A 21,293-nucleotide genomic window follows, 5' to 3' on the forward strand; every position below is an offset into this window, starting at 1 on the left:
GAGTGGTACAATATTAAAATAACAGAAAAATCAATTCAATTTTTATTTTGAACATGATTTGTCGCAAATAGCATTCTAATAGATAACGCTGATTATATGGTAGCAAATGTAATTTATATATACTGAGCGCTGGGCCTTTGTCAGAGTCATCATTAAGGAATTTGACGCGTATGCAGGAGAACAATAAATGTCAACTGAAATACATACCAGCTAGATATAAATGGGATGCTGAAATGCATGAGGCTGGTACACACTATACTTATAAGTAATAATATGCAGTCTAAAGTAGTTTGGGTTTTCAAACAGAAACTCTTTTTATGTTGTCATTTAAAATATCTCATATTTTGGAGGTCAGGAATAAATGGCGCTATTAGCATTAAAAGCTAGTAAAAGAGAAAGTAATTTGTTACTCATTTAACATAACATTTCATGAAATAGCTTTGTAAAGTATTCATCCCCCCCCCCCCCCCGCCAAAGGCTGAGAAGACAGGATGAAGATGCCTGATTCTCAGCAGATGACTTAAAAAAAAAATCACACTTTTGTTACCATTAACATCTTGATTCAGTAAAGACTTCGTGGAATTATGAGTCTCGTGCTCGGGAAGGTTAGTGGCATGGAATAAAGGCTGAGTACATAACTGTGGTCTCTGCTGGTCCAGCAGGGTTCTGCCCAGGTCTGCATCAGGAAGGCCATTTGCTGCGGGGATGACAGTGTGACACTAGGGACAAGTGACGAGGCCGTCAGGAAGTGAACATGGAGGGTTCCTTGTGCCAGAGAAGGGAGGCTCTTTCTGTGGGTCTTGGGAATGGTGGCAAATAAGTCAGGATTTGAACCCAAATACAGACATAGGAACACCACGGGGGAGTCAGCCGTAGAGAGGCACCCAGTCACCTTTCACCTCCACAGGCCCTGGGCTCCAGACGATGCCAAACTTCATCCACATGGGCTCCACGCAGCCCCCACCCCCAGGATCAGTCTGTGTCTCTCTCCTTTTTCACTTAAATTTGGATTAAAATTACATAAAAATTACATTAAAAAAATCAACAAGCACCATTATAACTACTAGGAATTTTGAAGGATCAACTTCTATCTTGTATTTTCTTGAAATCCTTCTGTAATAAAAAAGAAATAAGACATTAATGGTCATTTAAAGTGTCCTAACTTGTCTTCTGGGCCATGGTTTGACATTTTGAACCGTGAATGTGGTGAGTAGTAGTATTTTGTATGTGAAGATGCACAAAGAGGATGTTTCTATCCTAATAGTATCTTCAGGATGCTTGCTCTTCTCTTCAAGGGGACATTTTTGGGATCTACCTATGTTGGTACATATGGGTTGTAGCTCATTCTTTTTCTTTGCTAAAGTTATATTTTGGGTAATTTGATGGGCTTGAATGTTATTTCCTTGGTTTCATTTGCATTCCTCTAATTACTAGTGAGGTTGAATCTCAAATATTTATAATTTAGATTACCTCAGCTATGTTTTGGATGTGGTTTTCCCTCAAAGCTTCCCATGCTGGAAGCCAGGTCTCCAGTATATTGATGTTGAGAGGATTTTTAAGAGGTGGGGTATAATGGAAGGTGATTAGGCCATAGGAGTCCCACCCTTGGCAAGAATTACGTCCTCTATAGGAATGAATCAGTTCTCATGGGACTGCATTAGGTCCAAGGAGATTGGGTGGTTATAAAGTGAGTTTCACTTTCTTGGCTCTTTCTTGCCTTTGTTCCCTCTCATACATGCTTCTGTACCTGCCTGCTTACCTGCCATATTGTGACACAGCCACAGGGTCCTCACCAGGTGGCAGCACTGTGCTATCAGAAATTACCAGTCACCAGAATTGTGAGCCAAATCTATTTTCTTTGCACATTACCAGCACGGGGTAGTTTGTTAAAGTGACATAAACAAAGCATCCTCGATATGGCTTACCCTCTCATGTTCTTTGTCCATTTTTCTGCTGTGTTATTCTTTTAAATATTCTGAATTCTAGTCTTTTGTTGTGTCCACTTCAAATACCTTCTCTGAGGTCATGGCTTGTTTCATTTCTCTGTCTTCAGTGTCTTTCTTACGCTTAAAGAATAACTCAAGCCAGTCAACCCTTCTTGTTTCACTGAGAGGCCCTATGGCATGTGCTCTGCATGCATTGCCTCATGTTTAATCCTCAGCAGCCACCTTGTGTGATATGTAAATTGCATAAATATCTCCAGTAGGAAAATTTTGGAAACTATCTACATGCTCCTCAACAGGTTCCACCATCTATACCATGAGTATCTAACAGTGGAATCTCTGAACCCCTATGAAGAATGAAGAGGCTCTTTTTGTGCTGCTAGAGAATATATTCAGTTTATTGTTAATGAGAAAAGCAAGCTGCACAGCACTATGTATAATATTCTACTATTTATGCTTGGACAAAAACAGTATGGCTGGGGTGAGGTGTGTGAGATAGATACATATGTATACGCAGACTATTTCTGGGAAAAAAAAAACCCTAAGCTGTCTCTGAGGAAGAAGAACTGAGACAGTTTAAAGACACAGGTAGAAGGAGACTCGCCTATTATAAGAATATGCAGCCGTATTATTTGAATTTTCTTCCATGTGCATGTATTAACTTATAACAAGCTCTTCCTTCATGCTGTAGGTGGATTTCAGCAGAAATCATAACAGTCTGGAGTTACACATGTCTCTGGCTGCTTTTATTCGATGTCTGCCTCCCACCCATTAGATGTTAAAGATTGGGTGGGCACTTGTGGGAGCAACAATGTCCCTTTAAAACCGCATAGCACTTTATAGTCTAAGGGAATCAAATATGTGAGCACAGGCCACAAAAAGTGCCCTGAAGAGAGCCACATGGTGGAGGTGGGTGGGGGGAAAATTCCAGACATCCCTTGAGCAAATTTGGTTCCACTCTCAACAATCATTTCCCAAATGTGACTGCGGAACATGGAGAAAGTTGAAATAACACCTCAACCTCAGACCAAGTACACTCAGCCATTTATTACCACCAAGAGACAAAAGCTGCCCTGTGCTTTTAACAAGGGAAAAGAGACTGTAAGACGTCTTCTTGCACAGTGTCGCTGCTGCAAAAATTATACCTGTGGAGAAAGAGTTACAGCATGAGGTTCTTTTGCTGGTGGAGATGCAATGTTTAGTAAGTCAACAGTACCCCCCCACACACTTTGACTGAAGAGTTTTATGGGCTCTTAATGTGCTGAACGTGAATCAGCCACACAGAACCAAAGCTTATAATTGGGGTCTCAGGGGGATCTTCTGGTCTGGCCTAGCCATGAGTTCTAGTGGCCAGTGGTGTCTCAGCTGCTGGCCCACAGATGACTTTTTCTGTTCAGTCAGGATCAGAGGGACCCTCATTCAGTGCCTCTGGGAATGTAAAACATGGCAACCACTTTGGAAAGCCTTGCAGTTCCTCTAAAGGTTAAACAGAGTTAGCATAGGACCCAACCACTCTGCACCTAGGTGTATCTGCTCAAGAATGAAAACACAGGTCCACATAAAAACTTACACGTGAATGTTCATGGCTGCATTATAATAGTCCCCAAGTAGAAACAACCCAATGTCTATCAACTGGTAAATAAAATGTGCTATATGCATATAATAGAATATTATCTAGCAATAAAAAGAATGAAGTACTGATACATGTTGTTTGGAAGAACCTTGAGAACATTATGCTAAGTGGAAGAAGCCAGTCACAAAGGACTACATACTCTATGATTCCATTCATATTAAATGTTCAGAATAGAAAAACCTGCAGTCACAAAAAGTAGATTAGTGGATGCCTAGGGGTGGGGAAAGGGATGTGTAAATTGAAGGGTGATAGCTAACAGATGTGGAGTTTCTGGGATGATGAAAATGTTCTAAAATTGATTGTGGTAGTCACTGCAGCATTCTGTGACTATGAAATAGTACACTTGAAAGGGTGAATTGTATGGTATGGAAATTATATCTCAATAAAGTTGTTTAAAAAATAGTAAGGAAGGTTATCAGTTTTGAGGGGATGGAGCCTGGTCAGGTTGGGGCAATCACCAAGCCATGAGAGTCAGGGTACTACTGGCCTCCACTTTTGTTCTTGGTGTCTTTGCCTAAAGGAGTACCATGCACTAAGCCAGATTCTTCAGGACTTAGCTTCAGAATGCTGCTCCTTGATGAGGGAACCGGAGATGTGCTTGGGATATACAGGGTGTGAGCTATTTTGTGCTAATAATTCCACCCCAGCTAACTACTGTGGGATCCAGACACCTCCACAGTGCCCTGCACTGCGAGACACCATGGACTCCTCAGCCGCCATCCAGCTGTGCAAGAGGGTGGGCATCAGGAAAGAGCACGGGGTTAGGCATCAGAAGACCTGGGAGCTGGCCACTGTGCCTCACACTCGAATTCTGTGCCTCAGTAAACCAAGTAATGGCCTGTCTACTGTCACATCAGACCTTTCCAACAACACACCAAGGAATCGGGATAATTATCTATTTTGTAGCCAGCAAAGTTAAGTCACACAGCTGAGCAAGGTCTTGGGGCGTGTGTGTGTGTGTGTGTGTGTGTGTGTGTGTGTGTGTGTCTGTTTGGTACTGGGGACTGAACCCAGGTCCTTCATGTTGAGCTATATCCTTTATATTTGGAGCCAAGGTCTCACTAAGTCTCTAAACTGTCCAGGCTGGACTTGAACTTGCAATCCTCCTTCCTTAGTGCTGGGATTATAGGCACACATTACCACACCCAGCTTTTGGTGTGTGTTTGGAACATTCTGAAGTCCAAGATTTTTCCCTTTAGTTTCTCTATGTGACTTTAAACAAGATACTCAACTTTTCAAATGTCACTTCCTTGTCTTAAAATGAGAGAGAGAAGTCTATATTTCATTTGGACTCTAACATCCCATTATTTTCGGATTGTCCCCTTTAGAGGTGTCCTTTCTATAGTTCAAAAGCAGTTCCGTTCTCTCCCAACTCCTAGCAAGGAAGATTCTATTCCCCCAGATTGAGGAGAGTTCGCACTGTGAGCCAGACTGCCCTCACAGTTTACATCTCTCCCGCGCCACAGTCTCCACAGAAACCAATTTACATGAAGAACCAACTGAAACTAGCCCACAGATCCCTACTGCCCTGCTATCAACTACTTCCTAGATGTTCTCCTTGTTGCTTGAGAGGAAACTGTCTCATGTTTGCCTGTTTATTAAATACATGCCTCATAACCAATGCTTTGGCTCTTCCAAGTTAAATATCCCTAAGGAAAATATTTGATTGTGCAAAGTAAATCAGATGGGTAGATGGAGAGTGGAGATCATAGTTGGGTAGATTAGTGGATGGAAGGGAAGAGGAAAGGCTGGCTGGATGTCCGTAAGGATGAGGAAATAGATGTCTGAATGGGTAAATGCATGTACAGGACAAGACAGAAGAATAGATGGATGGGTAGATGAATAGACAAGTAGATGGCTACACAGATGTGAGTGGGCTGTTGGATATACGTATGTATGCATAGACAGACTTATACATAAATATCATCAAACTTCGATGGAATGAAAGATACGCACTCGGTCCCATGTTTACCACTCTGCACTGTGATTTGGGAAGCTCCCAGTTCGGGCCGGAAGAGATTTATCACATTGTTGTTCCACAGGAACTTAACTTTGTGGATTTCTCCAACATTGAAGTCTACGTCAATGTCACGTGTATGCCTGGCATGTGGTTTAAGGGCGCCACTGAAAAAATAGGCATAAAATATCAGCTGGGTGTATGAACACCTGGATGGCAGAATTCCACTGTTTCTCCGAACAATGGCTTCTGTTGTTGGTTTTCTGCAAAGACCTGGAATGACTCAATATACATCCAGGTACTGTCAAACACAAATATGTTTTTGTAGAACACATTTTTCATGAATCCTGGACTTGAGATTTCCACTGTTTTCGTTTGTCCCTAGAGAGAAGTGACATATTTGGGGTATACAATAACACTGTAAGTCTGCTCTTATATGGAATCACTTGGTGCGATGTCTTTTGTTTAAAGATGCATGAAGTTCAGCAGGTGCCATTTGTTAACATCTGATGTGTGGCACAGGAAACGGTTAAATTTCACTCACATGTTAAGTTATAAAAGTTAGTCCTTCTCTCTGGGACTCACTATTTTTATATGTAAAACAGATGATATTTTAAATATTTGATTAATACATGTTTGCAGTACATAATTTTCATATTCATCATGGGGAGTTGGTACTTGTATTAACATACCTCAAGTCTCTTCATTTCGCCTTTCCTCTACTCCTTCTCCACTCTCTTGATCTCTAAATCCCCTTCCCATTTGCCAAATAGCTATCTCCCTGTTTCAGGCTGTCCTTTGTTTTGCTCTTTAAACTATTTAAAAAAGAGATGATTGAGCTAAATGAGACTTCCTTCCTGCTCTGACAGTCCAGGATTCAATGGTTCTGTAGAACAAATGCCTAGGTTTATAAAGCAGTTTATACTCAATCTTTGATGAATAATCTATGATGGAATGCATAGCCATTGCCATTCACTATGGAACTTACTTGAAAATCTCATATTGTTTTGAGTCTCCATTTTTTCCAAACAAAGAGACCTTGATGTACCCTTTCAGGTTCTTTTCTCCAGACAGTGTGACTGATACCTTATACCTCCAACCTGGTCAAAGAAATCCAATCAGTTCAATGAACTTGTCTTATTGAAACAATGATCCCAATATAAGCATTATTTTTCTAAGCTCTGAATCCCCCCATGGGTGAGAGGTCAGGGGTGATGTGACTAACGGTTTCTTCCAACAGACTTGGGACACAAGAATTCAGATTCTGGGTTGGGGTGAAGAGACACTGAGGGCAGGGAATTCTATATATAGTTCAGGACAACAAACGTGCCTTGACAAATAAAGGGCAATGCATTACTGTGTACAAGTACTGTAATACAAGAGGGAATGGACTCAATGTTTGTGTCTCCCCAAATTTAGTATAGCAGAGGGGGGCCTTTGGGAGATAATCAGGTAACAGGGGGGAGCCCCTGTGAATGGGATTAGTGAAAGGTACCCTAGAGGACTCTCTTGCCTTCTTTCCACCCAGTGGGAGGATACAACAGCACACCAGCATGCACCAAAACCTGACCATGCTGGCCCCTGAACTTGACCTTCTAGCCTCCAACACTGTCCGAAATATATTTCTCTTGTTTAAATAACACTTCATCTCTGGTATTCTGTTACGGGATCCTGAACTAAGACACTTGGTTGCAAGTGGCTTTTTCACTTTGCTTCTCACTTAAGATGTCTTAAATGAGTTTTTCTCCTCAGTTCATAGAACTGCATTCTTTTTAAAAATGGTTATGCATAGTGTTTAATCTATACCATTGGGCTATTTTCCAATCGGTGGACATTATAATTTCCTCCCTCAATCTTTCGTTATTAAAAACAATGCTACAGTGAGCATCTCTGGACACATCTTATGCACACATGGTGCATTCTGAGAAGCAGAGTGGCTGGGATAGAGTAATATGCTGTGAGACTTTATAGATACTGCCAAGCTATTCTGCTTTATGATAAATACAGGATTATATGAAATACTCCATGTGAAAAGTGTTTTGTAAAGTGCCTCATTTTTTAAAATGTAAAATTCATTTGGTAACTAAGGATCTTCTATACAGACATTATGTGATATTATTTATAGCAAATTAATCTTCATTTGTGCTGTCATGTACTTTTCAGTGAGAGGCTAGATAAAGTAACAGCAACCACAAAAACAGTGTGCATGTTTGTAAGACTAGTATGATAACTGTCACTAGGGTGACTTTTGGACTTGCAATGATTTTGCGTCAGTTACCCTTAAGTTTATAGATGTGGCCCCCCTGTGCCTAGGGGTGCATAGACGTGTGAGCCAGCCAGAGCCCTCATTGTTCTTTACTGTGCTGCTGATCAGTATTATTAGTTAGAGGGGTGAATGTGAAGCCCAAGACAAATGCCATTCTACTGTCTTACATGACAGCTCAAGCTGGTTGTGGCTGAGTTTCTGTCAACTGCTACCAAAGAGCCTGACTAAATAAAGCTGGCACACCTTTTTAAATTATTTGCAAGAATTTTTAAGTGAGTAAAATGGAAACTTACGAGTAAAGTTACCACTATCTCCTGTGTTCAGAAAGTAGGTTTGTTCCACAGCACTGGTTTTCCCCTGAAACTGGTCAGCATAGTGCCCCATTGTGGGGCATCCTTCAGCTGGACAAGGGAAACAGCCGTTCTAGTTGAAAAAAATATAATTTGTCAGTTAGTAGTAGGCCTTTGATGTGCTCATTCTGTCAACCAATTCGTCTTCTCATCTGTTTATCTATCTTTACCTATCTATCCATCTACCCACTCATCTCCATCCATTCTCCCATCACCAGTTATCCTTGCACTCATCCGTCCTCCCATCCCACTGTCCACACACACATGCATCTATCTACCCAGGCCCCAGCCCAGGCTCAGAACTGTGTTAGACTGTACTTAGTACCCAACAAAAAACTTTGAAAAGTTACGGTACAACGGGAAGACAAGCCATATATAAATTTAAAATATGAAAGAGAGATGCAAGACAATGTCTCTAGGGAGATGTAAATGGGAAAGACAACAGTTATTTTTAAAAGGGGGACAAGGGAAGACAGTTATCATTTTCACTTTAATGTGAATTATTTCTCCAGACTAGTTAGTTCCCATTCAGTGCTCCCCAAGTGGGAGTTCATTAATTAGGCTTGCAAACAGGTGAGGACTTTATGAAACAGGATCTTTTCCCTCTCTCTGTTCTTTAACTTCGTATGCATCCCAAATGCATGGTGTGCATAGCTCTTTTGCAATTTGGAGAGCATAGGACAGGTGCTGAAGGTCACATCATCACACATGCACCAATAATAGCCAACGTGGCCAAGGCTGTTCACTGAACACTCACAGACCTTGGGAATCAGATACCAGGTCCCTTTGACCCTTGCTCACCTCAGAATGTCAAGGTCAAAAATTGTTTTGAAAGGAAAAAATACAAATTCAAGTGAATTTTTATTTTTGAGAACAAAAACTTAAAATCTTGAATTTTTGCAACTCTGTAATAAAGGACTCAAGTAAGGAACATCAATAGAAAGTCACACTTTTCGCTAGGTTCCAACAGAAACTAAAACCTTTGCCCTAATAGATTATTTAGGGGAAATAGAAATCTGGAAGGCACCACCTTAACCACATAATCAAAGCTCATGTTATCCAATAATGGACAAAATGCCATGAACTTAGGCACTGAGTACCTGAGTTTCTGTCAATCGCTAGCAAAGGTCCTGACTCAATAAGGCTGGTACACGTGATTTAGATAGATTGTGATTGTGACTGAGAAGGAGATAATGTCACCCATAGAATCACAGAGACATAATCAACCAATTTCAGAGTGTGGGATGGTCTACCAAACATCTTGCCTGGACTCTTCATAATTTTCCAGGTCCTCGAAGTCCAAGGAAAAAATGGGAAACTATTTGAGATGAAAGGAGACTAAAGAGATAAGACAATATATGCAATGTAATAAAAAAAAAAGGAAAGAAAAGACAGAGGAAGAAAGGCAGGAGGGTAAAAGGAAGGAAGGAAGCAAAGAAGGAAGGATGTGAGGAAAGAGAAGGAAGGAAAGAGTCAAACAGCTCTAGAGAACATTATTTGGATAACTGGAGAAGTTTGAACATAGACTATATATTAGAGAATACTAGTGTATCAGAGCTAAATTTCTTGAATGTTGTTCTATAGCAGGATGTTGTTCTTAGGAGATAAATGCTGGAGTATTCGTGAGCAGAGTGTCCTAATATCTTCAGTTGAGGAGCAAAGTACATATATGCACACACATATAAAATGTTAGCAGTTGATGCACCTGGGGGAATGAATGGATGTAACGGGCATTCACGTGCTCTTTTGTCAGACTCTGTGGAGACTTGAAGTTGTCATAAAAGAGAAAGCGAGCATCCTGGAGTGGGCCCAGAGCAGCCAGCTCTACGCCTCTTCCCTTCACTCCACCCTGTCCCTGCAGGAGGCCTCAGCTTTTCCATGACCTCAGATCATTCATGCAGAGTCACACTGTCTCTTGTTCTAAGCCACAGGGACAAAACACCAACAACAGGGCCACCACCACTTTCCTGGGCCCAGTGTGACCTACCTCCTGGAACTCCTGGTAGGAGGCACAGGGGTAGCCCAGGAAGCCATCAGGGTTGAGGATGCTGCTGGAATAATACTTGTAGCTCTGTAGGTGGTTGCAAGCGACAACATTGCTGATTCCTGAGAAAGGTGAGACCATGGGAACTGGAGGAGGTCTATTTCCTTTGAAGTGTGGCCCCTTCTGACTCCCCACTTTTCATGAATGGGCATTTGCTGAGGAGGACTACTGAAGGCCAGCCAAAGCTGGGAGGGACAAGTCTAACAGCAGTTTGTCCGATGCCCCAGGGGCTGGGCAGGTAATATGAATGAGGAAGGCCAAGTGTCAGTAGGGAGGGAAATGGAGAGAGAGAGAGAGAGAGAGAGACAGAATACATAGTTGGCCCTCCTTATCTATGAATTCTTCCCTTTCCCCCTCCCCCTTCCCTTCCCTTGTGTTCAACCAATCACAGGTCAAAATGTAGTTAAGCCGATGAAGGTTATATGTGAGCTGAACACAGGAGAATTTCTCTTGTCATTATTCCCAAGATAATACATTATATATTATATATACCAATTATTTACATAGCATGTATGTTGTATGAGGTAGTATAAGTAATCTAGAGATGATTCATAGTGCACAGGAAGATATATGTAAGTTATATGCAAATGCTGCCCTGTGGTATATAAGGGATCTAGGTGGGTTCTGGCCCTGTGGAGATCCTGGAATCTCAGATACTGAGGGATGACTGAATAGGCACTGCAGAGAGACAGACAGAGACAGAGACACACAGGCACACAAAGATGGTGACAGTGGCTTTTGAAAGGATCCTACATAGCCCTGCCAGATGTTAATGGCCCACATTCTTTGCTGATTTTTCATGAGAAGCAAGGATCCTGTTTCCCATAGAAGCCTTTCCATGTTTCAGGGATGGCAGTGAATTCCCACGTTGAAGAAGTCAGCAGGAGGCCCACCCACCACTGGGGTGGATTGCATTGTGCCACGCACAGGGACCCTGGACCACGTGGGCAGGACAGGCGTTTCCCAGGGCAACCTTTTCTGCGCCTCAGTGCCCAGGCTGAGCAATTCCTCCACTTTGCTGTGCCGAGCACAAGGCAACTCTGGCTACCCTTCCAGGGCGTTTTAGTCACCATCTCTCTCTCTCTCTCTCTTTTTTTTTTTTTTTAAGACAAAGTCATTTGGTTTGGAAAATTGTTTTTTTGTTTTTCCAGCTACATGGTACAAAACTTCCCAGGGACACTGTAGAAATCAGTATGGAGATACCTCAAAGAGCTAGGACTGGAAGACCCATTTGACCCAGCTATTCCCCTGCTGGGTAACTTCCCCAAAGAATTAAAAGAATCATACCATAGTGCTATATGTGCACCCATGTTCATAGCAGCACAGTTTGTAATAGCTAAAACTTGGAAACAGCCCAAATGCCCATCAACTGGAGACCAGATAAAGAAAATGTGGGTATTTTTAAAAAAATAAAATGGAGTACTATTCAGCCATAAAAAATGAGAAATTAGAGACATTTATAGCTAACTAGATGCACACTGAGGCAATACTCTTAAGTGAAATAAACAGGACACATATGTGTAAATACCGAATAGTTTCTCTGGTGTGAGAAACTGAAAGTGTAAATAAGGACTAAAAGGTATAATAGATACTGTGAAATAGGAAGAAAAGGGCCAAAGGGGAAGGGGAAGTGGGAGGGGTAGGGGAAAGGAAAGAAGGGAATGGAATTAATATGAGAAAATGAAAAAATGGAAACAAAGTCTTTGTAAATAGGGAGGAATGGAATAAGAACCAAGAGAGATTATGTAAAGGTGCAAATTCCCAATGATGAATGTCATTCTATTGTATACCTAAAATGTACCAATAAAATAAAATTTAAAAAAACAAAAAACCCACAAAACTTCCCATGGAGTAATCCGCAGTAATCACACACTGGGGACTATTCTGGGGTGATCTGGTGGGCTGTATGTTACAGCCCTCAAGAAAGAAATGCGTTCCTTTGTGGCCAGGGTGGATTCACTATGCCCACGGCCCAGCATCTTCAGGCCGGCTGGCCAGGTTCTGATTGCCCGCAAGGCTCTCACCACCAGACAACAGAAACTGTTTTAAACTTAATTGTTTCTTTCCTCCCAAATTGCTGCCCAGGGACCCCATAATAGAGAAGAAAGTGGATTTAATTGTTCTCAGTGCCAGCACCTGGGTGACTCCCAATGCGACACAATAGAAACACACTGCAGCATTCACGGGCTTGTTCACTCCAAATTGCCTCTTTAATTAAACCCGGGCTCACTCCTATTATGTGCACCCTTCTCATCATTTCTGGGAGGGGCAGCTATTATTGTGATTCTGGGGCTCCTTCAGGGCAAGCCGAACAGCCATGTTCTCCAGAGAGTTACCTGGGGCGGGGCCCAGAAGTCCAGAGCTCCATTTATTTGTTGGTGGATGCTGGCAGTTGCCTTAGCCACCCTGCTCTCTGATGCTAAGCACACAGAACTCCATTTAACACAATGTACTTAGTGCCTGCATTGAGCGAGCCCCCAGCAGGGGTAGTAGAGTGTTTGGGTGCCCAAGACACACTCTTTCCTTAGCTGTGGGGACCTTCTAATTCAGAAAAATAAAGACAAATAAAAATGACTACAGATCAAAAGCCTCCTCCTTCAGGGAGGAAAGTGAAGTGGGGCCTCAGAAGGGGTGAAAAGAATAAAGGCCAGAAAGAAGGCAGTCATGTGACTGTATGGCTATGGATCCTGCTCTTTCGGATGAACAGAAACATGCAGGGCTTGCCAGGAACCCACCATGGGCTTCCCAGACTCAGATCCCCACAGCACACACACGGCCCAAACCCACAGAGCACATCCCACATCTGTCTTCTGATCAGCTCAGCCCCCTTCCATGCCTAGGACCTGACAATGGCGAACAGCAAGAAAGTCACAGCCTCCATATCTCTGTTTACACTCTGCAGTTCTCCAAGGAACAGGGGCTGAAGGGAGGCTGGGTGGCCAACGCTAGAGCTGGGTATTTGCCAATGTGCCCATCCAGACGTGTCCCAGCATCCTCACAACTGGGGGAGAGGATACAGGCTGGGGCATGAGATCAGAGCTTCATAGGTAGAATCAGGCCTAAACGTAGGGTGGCCTTGGACACGCTATCTAACTTTTCTGCAGCTCTAAAATGGGGCTAATGGGAGTAAGTATCGCATAGCATGGGCACTCCAGAAATGGTGGCAAACTCAATACCATGGCAGTGAACCCCCCACACTCCGCTTTCTCCCCAGATACAGCAGTTGCTGCCTTGTTTCTTTTATTTACATACCTTCCCAGAGTCCATTTAGATCAATGATGGTTGAAAGGATATTTTTGTTACATCCAGGCATTTCCTCTCCTCCATTTGGAAAGAAATCCAGATGGCCCACTGTTTGGCTCATTCCAAAACCTGAAACACGTGAAGCAGAAGGGAGCAGAGCTAAGTGGTCCGGGGTTGGATCATGGACCAGTAAGATGCTCAATTCATCCCAACAAGAGCAAGAGCCTTTTTGGCCAATTCTTCCTTCAGCACAAGTATCACCACCTCTACCTCTACAGAAACTTCTCAGATAGGAGCTTGGCAAGATAAAGAGGAAGGAAAAAAAAAAATAGGAAGTGAGATGAGAGGGAAGCTGGGCTCTGGGTGAGTACGCAGAGCTGTCAGTCCTGGTGAGGCCCTGGATAACCTAATATGCTCTGATACCAAAGACACTGATAGGCACATACCTGGTGCAATTTCCAGCACTTTGCTTATTTTTAAATTTTGATTTCCACATTATATTGATATGTTGAGATCAAATGACATTAGGTACATAGTGTTCTTTTGAGAGCCATAGCATAACGGTTGGGAGCTTCGGCTCTGAGGCACAGAAACCTGTGATTACAGGCTTCATGATCACTTAACATCAGTGAATCTTAGTTCCTCAGCTGTGAAATGGTGGTACTATCCACTTTTTGGAATGTTGCAGGTTAATAAGCTAATGTTCAGTGCACCACTACCATTATCATCACCTTTAAAAGCATACTCTGTACTGCCACATTTCATGAGTGGATATGTAAGAAAATATCGAAAAAATAGATTTTAGAAAAATAAATAAAAGGATATATTTAGCCTCCAGAAAAAGAAACTACAACCAGAGCTTTGACAAAAGAAGAAAACAATTAAAAAATTAATTTTGTATTTTATAAGTACAGGTGAAATGTCAATAATAAATATATCTGCCACTTTGGACCTCATAGATTGGGGAAGGTGGCAGGGTTTAAGATTGAATGATAGCCTCCTAGGGACTGCACACAGATATGTTTTGTTCTACCTGGGCCTCAGACTGATACCACCTGCATGGTGCTGGTTGTTTATTTGGGGCTGGAATCCATTCTGACTGGTTGGTACCTAAGCCATTTCTGTAGTTAGCCTTTTTGAATAGCCTCCTTGAAGGGTGTGTGTGTGTGTGTGTGTGTGTGTGTGTGTGTGTGTGCTATGCATGCATGTGTGTGTGTGCCTGTTTTGGGGGTAGGGGATTCTTGGACCCAATGCCATTAGTTAAAACTCTGGTCACCAGGGTGTTGGAGTGAAGAACTCACCAAAAGAGGGAATTATGGGAGCAATATCTGTGTGAATCACATCCACAAACATGGCGTCGGATGGGTCCAGTCGAACCTCCTCGGGCGTGTCCTGGAAACATGGCTCTGCTGGATCCAGCCCTGAAAGGAAGGAGGTAGACATGTTGCACTTTGAAAAAACTTGGATCTAAACCCCACACCTTCAAACCAAGCATGAGGGTTCCGGGACAAAGGGCCCCAGAGCCCAATGGCTATGGCAGCTCCCAGTCTGCCTGGGAAAGAGGCTAGGACAGAAAGACAGGAATGGGAGCACTGTCTGGAAGAACACTGGGAAATCTCTAGTCCCTGGCTTCATGCAAGATCCGAGGTGATCCTTGCACACCTCATTTCCCCTTATTTTTTCTCACACATTACCAGCTGGCCGTTGGCCTCAGGGTCTGCGAGCTGTCTGGCCTCACTCAGCTGCTCCCCAGTCCCTGAGACTCCACACTTCTGTGGTTTTGAGATTTTCCTCTGGTTGGCCCTTCCCGGACGTTCTCCCTTTCTCTACAGCTTTCTCCTCCAAGACCCGGCCGAAAGACAATCTCAGGGAAAATGTAGCCACTTCTTTCTCAACCTATTCTAGCCACACTGTGTTATTTTGCGCTCATTACTTTCACTTTGAATTCCCCTTGCCTACTTAGGTTTCTGCCTCCTGTACTGGACGGGATTTCCTGAGCCAGGGGCTTGTGCCCAGATCATTTTTAAAGAGAGGCAGAGGGTGGGGGGACATGGCACACAGCCACCTATATTCTTGCCCTGGTTCTGCTCAAGGTCCAATGTTTGTCCTCATCCAGTAAATGGGAATATGGGCATGTGGACATCTGCAGTAAAGGGTTATTGTGAAAATCCCAGGCAAAGATGTAAGAGAAAGGACTTGCAAATTGAAAAGTTCTACATAACCATGAACTATTACCCCCTTGTCCTTCACTCGGTGCCTATAACAGTGCCTCCAGCAAAAGGGACCTTCATCAAAATTGAACCAAACTGTTTGGTTAAGTTCCATATTGATTTGACTGCACAAAATAAATGATTGTCCTTGTCATCCTGGATGCATTCATCTTGCCTAGTTTCCATCCATTCGTTCATTCATCCATTCATTTATTCATCGCTCAGTGTTTGCTGAGCAAGACCTATGGGGCAGGTATCAACCGGGCCCTTTCATTTTCTGCCTGTGCCTGGCCCAGAAAGACAACAAACATCTGTGGAGCTGATGAAGTTTTAAAAATCATCACACATTTTTTTTTTTTTTTTACTTTGACGCACTTTAGAAATAATCCCGAGGCCATGGGTTTAACATGCTATTGCATTTTTCTTGTTTCATAACCCATTTTTATTTGCAACTATTTCTAATCCACATTAAAATGCATGGACAATTATTTTTAAATGAAAGCCTCAGCACCACCTAGAGTCAGCTCCCAGAGGGCAGTGCAGGACTCCAGGCTTCCGCTGCCCCGCGCGGCGCGCCTCCCACCTACCTGTGATCCTGCCCAGGCGGCCCTCCAGCCTCCTGCCCGCCTCTGCCGCCGCGTGCGCGCCCAAGCTGTGGCCAATAACGTGCGCGTCCTCAGGGTCGTACCTCAGCTCGGTCTGCGGAGGGAGGGCGCGTCAGGCCTGCAGCGCGCACTGAGAGGAGCGGAGGGGACGCCGTCGAGGACGAGCGCGACCCGACACGCCGGGGTCTGCAGTCCGCGAGTCTGGCAACCGGCCCAAGGGCCGCAGCGGCGCCGACCGCAGAGTCCCTGCCCTGCCCCAGGTCGGGTCAGGCTTTCGAATCCCCCGCTGGAAGGATGCAGACTCCTTGGGCGGCCCAGCGAGCTCTCCTTCCCGGAGCAGCTTCGGGGAAGGGAAACCGAGCCTGCAGGAGGTTGGGCTCCTCTGCTGGGAACGTAAGGGGTGTAGCCTCCGGGCCCTCTTCGGGGACAGTCATTGGGCTACTTGACTTGCGCCAGCCCCAGGCTCTGGGCGCGGGTGCAGTCCCTCTGACCCCAGGAGTCGGCTGGCTGGCCTTACCGACAGCACTTGCAGTAAGTAAGCGACCTCCGCGCCCACGACCCGAACGTTCTGAACAGCTTGGCTGTATGTGGTCAGAGACCCGGCCCACCAGTCCACGCAGATGCAGTTCACCGACTCCACTTGGAACATTCTCTGGGGAAGACAGATGGGAATTCCCAGCATCACGCACCGCTCTGTGCCAGAGACATCCTCTTCCCTGTCACAATTCAGTGCTCTTTATAGCGCTGTGTACACAAGGTGTACACTCACCCTGCTTAACGAGTGTGCAAACTGAGGCTGAAACGGGCAAGTGTCTGGTCTCAGGTCTGACAGATGGTCACTGCACAGCCAGGTCAAAAGCCCACTTGTCAGATCAGGGGTCTACCAAGAAAATTTACTACCCAGCAAAATTTGCCGATCGCTCTAGCCCTACTCCCAAGTACTCAGGACTCACTGTGGCTAGTGGTTCCCGCTTTGGAAGGGACAAATGCAGACCCTTTCCATCAGCATAGAACAGTCTGGGGGTACACGTGCCAATATTTAAGCTTTTAAACAAAAGGTCACACAGGGATTGACTATCACCAGTCGGACACGAAAGTCAGGAAGTCTGTGCAGTGTGCACATTAGACTTTCTGACTAGGCTTTGGGCTCCTTTAACCTCAGAGGAGGTGGCTGGCTAGAAATTGGTGTGTACGGAAAATCTGGCAATGGATGCCTGAGAACCAGGCTTTCCTCAGTGGCTATAGGAAGGAACCCTGCCTCCCTGGAGAATGTTCTGTGCTGGTCTGGGGGCCTCAGGAGTGCAGTATTGGAATCTGTGTGCTGGGCATTGGTGTCAGGGAGCACCAGGAGAGCAGGGTGGGCACCTACCCTGCACATGTCTGCCAGCCAGTTCTTCTCTCCGCTGTCTATGAAGCCGTGGATAATGAAGCGGGTCTTGCGGTCCAGGTTGAAGTTGGAAGCTTCGATGGTGGCTGGGTCAGTGGCAGTGATCAGCTGGTTCAGTTAGAAAAGATGAATTTGAGTATTGGCCTTTCCAAGCCATGGGCGTGTTAGTGACAGTCCCAGTAATAGACGTCACAGTGTCAGTCCCCACAAAGTTGGGTCAGACAAGGAGGAATTCCTTTTTTTCCCCCTCCTAGAATTTTATCTTTTGTTAAATTTTAATATTAATTGGTAAATGTTTGTAGTACATAATGATCGCAATTCTCGTGGGGAGTTGGTGCATGTACACAACACATCTTAATTCTTTTTTCATCCCTGTTTCTGGCCAGGGCTGTCGCTAGAATTCAGGAAGCCCAAACTCATAGACTTTCTATTTTCCCAAACCTCTAACTGAAATCTTGTACTTCTCTTAATCATGGAACTAGGCAACAAACCACAATGGAATTAGCAACCCTCTGACTCTGTCCTCAGTTGAAGTCACGGTTTCATGTCACATTGTAGTAGCAGAACCCTGGCCAGAAGCAGCAGGCCTTAGGAGATTCACCCTAGTGGAGCCTGAGAATTTCAGACAGCCTCCGCCGTGCCCATGGTCCTATTCTGGCGCCCTTTGCCAGGACAACACCCTGCCTGTCAGGCCTTCTGGCAATGAAGCTTGCTCTCAGGGACCTTGTGTGTTTTTCTGTTGTGTTTAAAATTGTCCCTTCTCCTGTCTCCTAGTTCTTCCTAGTTCCTCACCCTTAGCCCCAAGGGCCTTCTCTCTCTCCCTCTACTGCCTAGTAGAGAGAAGAGGTAGGACTTGCTGGGGACATACCTGGGCTTCTCCACAACTGCCACTCATACTCTTCCTCCAAGGGAATAGGATGCTGGTGTTGCACACCTCTGTGTGTGTGTGTGTGTGTGTGTGTGTGTGTGTTTGTGTAGGTTTCTAGGTTAGGCATACATAGATCTCATCAGATATGCGAGTGTTGAAGATTCTTCAAGATCTCTAGGTCCCACATTGACAGGACAGCACCTTTTGGAAAGTTCTAAGCCAATGAACTGCACCTAGACAGCTACATGAGGGCTCCGGCCTGGGACCTTCACCTGCCCGCCATGCAGTTCCACACCCTCTCTTACTTGGTAGTTGTTCTGATTTTCATTTGTGTACAGAAGAAACCGAGTGTTAATGCTCTCGGGAGATGAGGGAAGTATATTTATAGGCCGCTGAAGGGTCCCTGCCCATGGTTTTTCATTGGAGAAGCAGCCAAGGTGGGCATAGCAGATTTCTTTCCCTGGGGCAGGAAGAACAACAAACAGGACACACGTGAGGTTTTGGAAAGAGCAATTTATCTGTATAGGAAGACTCCTTAGGTCAAAGCCGGGGCCAGCTGAGGCTGGGGCTGATCTTTATCTTCGCCGACGGTGTTCCCGAAACTGCTGTGGGGATAAGAATCACTTGGAGGCTGGGGATGAATATATATCACATGTATATTACACGGGAATACCACGCTCACTCCCAGATTCTCATTCAGAGGGTCTGCTGGATACCTGGACACAACAAGTTTACCAAGTATCCCTAATCATCAGGCAGGCCAGAGACTCACTGATCTACATCCTGCTGCCTCAAAACTGCCTTAACTCCCTGCTGGCCTCGTACATATCAGATGTCATTAATATCAGTTGCTTCTCAAGTGCCCGGAACTCTGCATCACAGAGAGGCTGTGTTCATCTCCACACCTCCGTGACATCCAGCACTGGCTGTCACTTTCTCCCCAGCGGGATGGTGACAGGATCCTCACCTCTGACGGTGGCCAGCAGGAGAAGGCCGATGGTCCATGAGAACAGCATCTGTGGGATGAAAACACGGTCACATGTCTTCCAGCACCCATGAGCGCAGGCATGAGGCAGGCACGGCAGAGCCCAGAGATGGTGGGAGGGCAAAGGCACAGAAACCCAGTGGTCTGGGCCTTGCAGGACTCTCCTTTGGGGCAGAGACGCTGAGGTTGGGACTTCACCAGGCACCTGGAGTCGGGAACCCTGGAGCCTTTACAGCTGCTTCTTCCTCCTGAGCCCCACTCCCTGGCAGCCCAGTGTTGTCCTGGCCCTGCTTTGTGTGCCCTTCCCAGGCAGGGTGAGACTCTGGCTTACTTTGCTGAGCTGGAACTTCCACTCATTCCCTGCAGGTTGGCTGTGGCCTTTTATAACCAGACTTGATCCTCTGCACTCCTGTGAGGAAAGGCCAGGCAGGGTAGATAGGGCTGCTCATGGGCACTTTGAACCTCAGTTATCAAAAACACATAAAGCCAGTGCGATCTAGTGAGCAACGATGTTTAGAAAGAGAGGAAAGGAAAAACCAACTTTGGGGGGAGGAAGGGCCCTGTTAATCTGAGTTTACAGGTTCAGTTGCCAAAAGATTGTGTTCCCAAAATGATAACGGGGGAAAACACTGTAGTATCAAAATTGCCTCAGATGCTAGGACCCCACCCCAGACTCACCTGGTTGCTTTATTGTTCTTGGCAGACGATTCGGGGATGGGAGCCACAGGACCTGCTGTTCAGTGGAAGGGCGTGTTTTTGAACACACGTGCCATGTGCGCTTAGGGATGGATTTGGGGTTCTCCCATAAACCTAGAACCTAGATCCTAGACAGAGGCAGGAAATGAAGGCAACCCACAGAGCAAGATATGCTAAAGTGTAAAACAAACGCTTCCCACTCAACATCGTTTAGAATAATACAGTCTGTCATTAGCTAACTTCTGAGCTGTCCTGACTGCACTTTGATGCAGACCTAAGAAGTGGAAGTTTTAAAAAATTTCTTTCAAAGCTAAGAGGAGACCCTTGGTGGACAGGCAGGTGTCTCCCGGTGGTGTTTTAAACTGTCATATTCTGTCCAGGCTTGTCCAAACTGTGGCCCCTTTTCTTTTCTTTTTCTTTTCCTTTCAGTGAAGAGAAATTGTCTCGGGCTGCATATAAAAATGTAATAGTTAACATGTATAAGTAACAAAGCTTCAGTTTTATTTTTTGGTACCGGGGATCGAACTCGGGTCCTTGCGCTTGCACAGCAGGTGGCAAAACCACTGAGCTAAATCCCCAGCCCAAAGCTTCCATTTTAAAGATTTTTTTTCTTTTACTATCACATTAAAAAAAGAGAGGGATAAAGGCAGGCCTATCCTGATTTAGATACACCAAAGGGCACCGAGTTTAACTTTTAAAATTTAAGCAGTTTCATAAGTCTTGACAAATATGTTCTCCTGTCACTGGCTTTGCATTAGGGATAATATAAATTAAGGCCAAAGCAACGGTATGCATTTGCAGGCAAAAGCTCTAGTGGAAGGTAAGCGAAGTTAAGGAAAGGACCCCAGCTTGAGAAATAGCTGGGGCCGGTGCTCTGCTGAGGATCAGGCTGGCCCATTAGCAAGACAAAGGGGCTGTGGCGTCACAGCCCTGGGGGGTGTTCTGTTCTCAGGAGATCTTCGTCTTTCTGGCCGCTTCAGTCACGTGAGGCCCTGTTTTCTGGAGACCTGGATGCCTGCTGCCTCAGAACAAGGCTCCGGAACTTGATGTTATGGAAGTTGGTGATCCTATGTCTGTGAGTCTTGGAAATTACTTTAGTTACTCTT

General features: G+C 44.8%; 1 protein-coding gene across 1 annotated transcript; it reads right to left on the minus strand.

Annotated features, from left to right (window-relative positions):
• Positions 1–454: 454 nt before the first annotated feature.
• On the minus strand, positions 455–20,041 carry LOC101698796 (pancreatic lipase-related protein 2). The gene is made up of 13 exons (XM_087185251.1): positions 19,823–20,041; positions 19,474–19,522; positions 18,812–18,966; positions 17,621–17,746; positions 16,769–16,903; positions 16,234–16,345; positions 14,738–14,857; positions 13,446–13,565; positions 10,137–10,255; positions 8,093–8,222; positions 6,522–6,633; positions 5,533–5,700; positions 455–3,088 (listed from the first exon to the last, which is right to left on the minus strand). Exons 2-13 carry the CDS (start codon positions 19,520–19,522, stop codon positions 3,025–3,027), a joined length of 1,410 nt encoding a protein of 469 aa, XP_087041377.1. The 5' UTR covers positions 19,823–20,041; the 3' UTR covers positions 455–3,024.
• Between the last annotated feature and the right edge of the window lie 1,252 nt (positions 20,042–21,293).

This window comes from Heterocephalus glaber, unplaced genomic scaffold, assembly GCF_053883595.1.
Source record: "Heterocephalus glaber isolate CG9 unplaced genomic scaffold, H.glaber_assembly_v1.0 deba00001497, whole genome shotgun sequence".
Lineage (NCBI taxonomy): Eukaryota > Metazoa > Chordata > Mammalia > Rodentia > Bathyergidae > Heterocephalus > Heterocephalus glaber.

Coding starts and splice junctions, on each gene's coding strand:
- LOC101698796 (XM_087185251.1), bottom strand. CDS start 19,522: ATGCTGTTCTCATGGACCATCGGCCTTCTCCTGCTGGCCACCGTCAGA. Junction 14,858..16,233: donor CCGCCTGGGCAGGATCACAG/GTAGGTGGGAGG, acceptor CCTTCCTTTCAG/GGCTGGATCCAGCAGAGCCA. Junction 13,566..14,737: donor TCCCATAATTCCCTCTTTTG/GTGAGTTCTTCA, acceptor CACGTGTTTCAG/GTTTTGGAATGAGCCAAACA.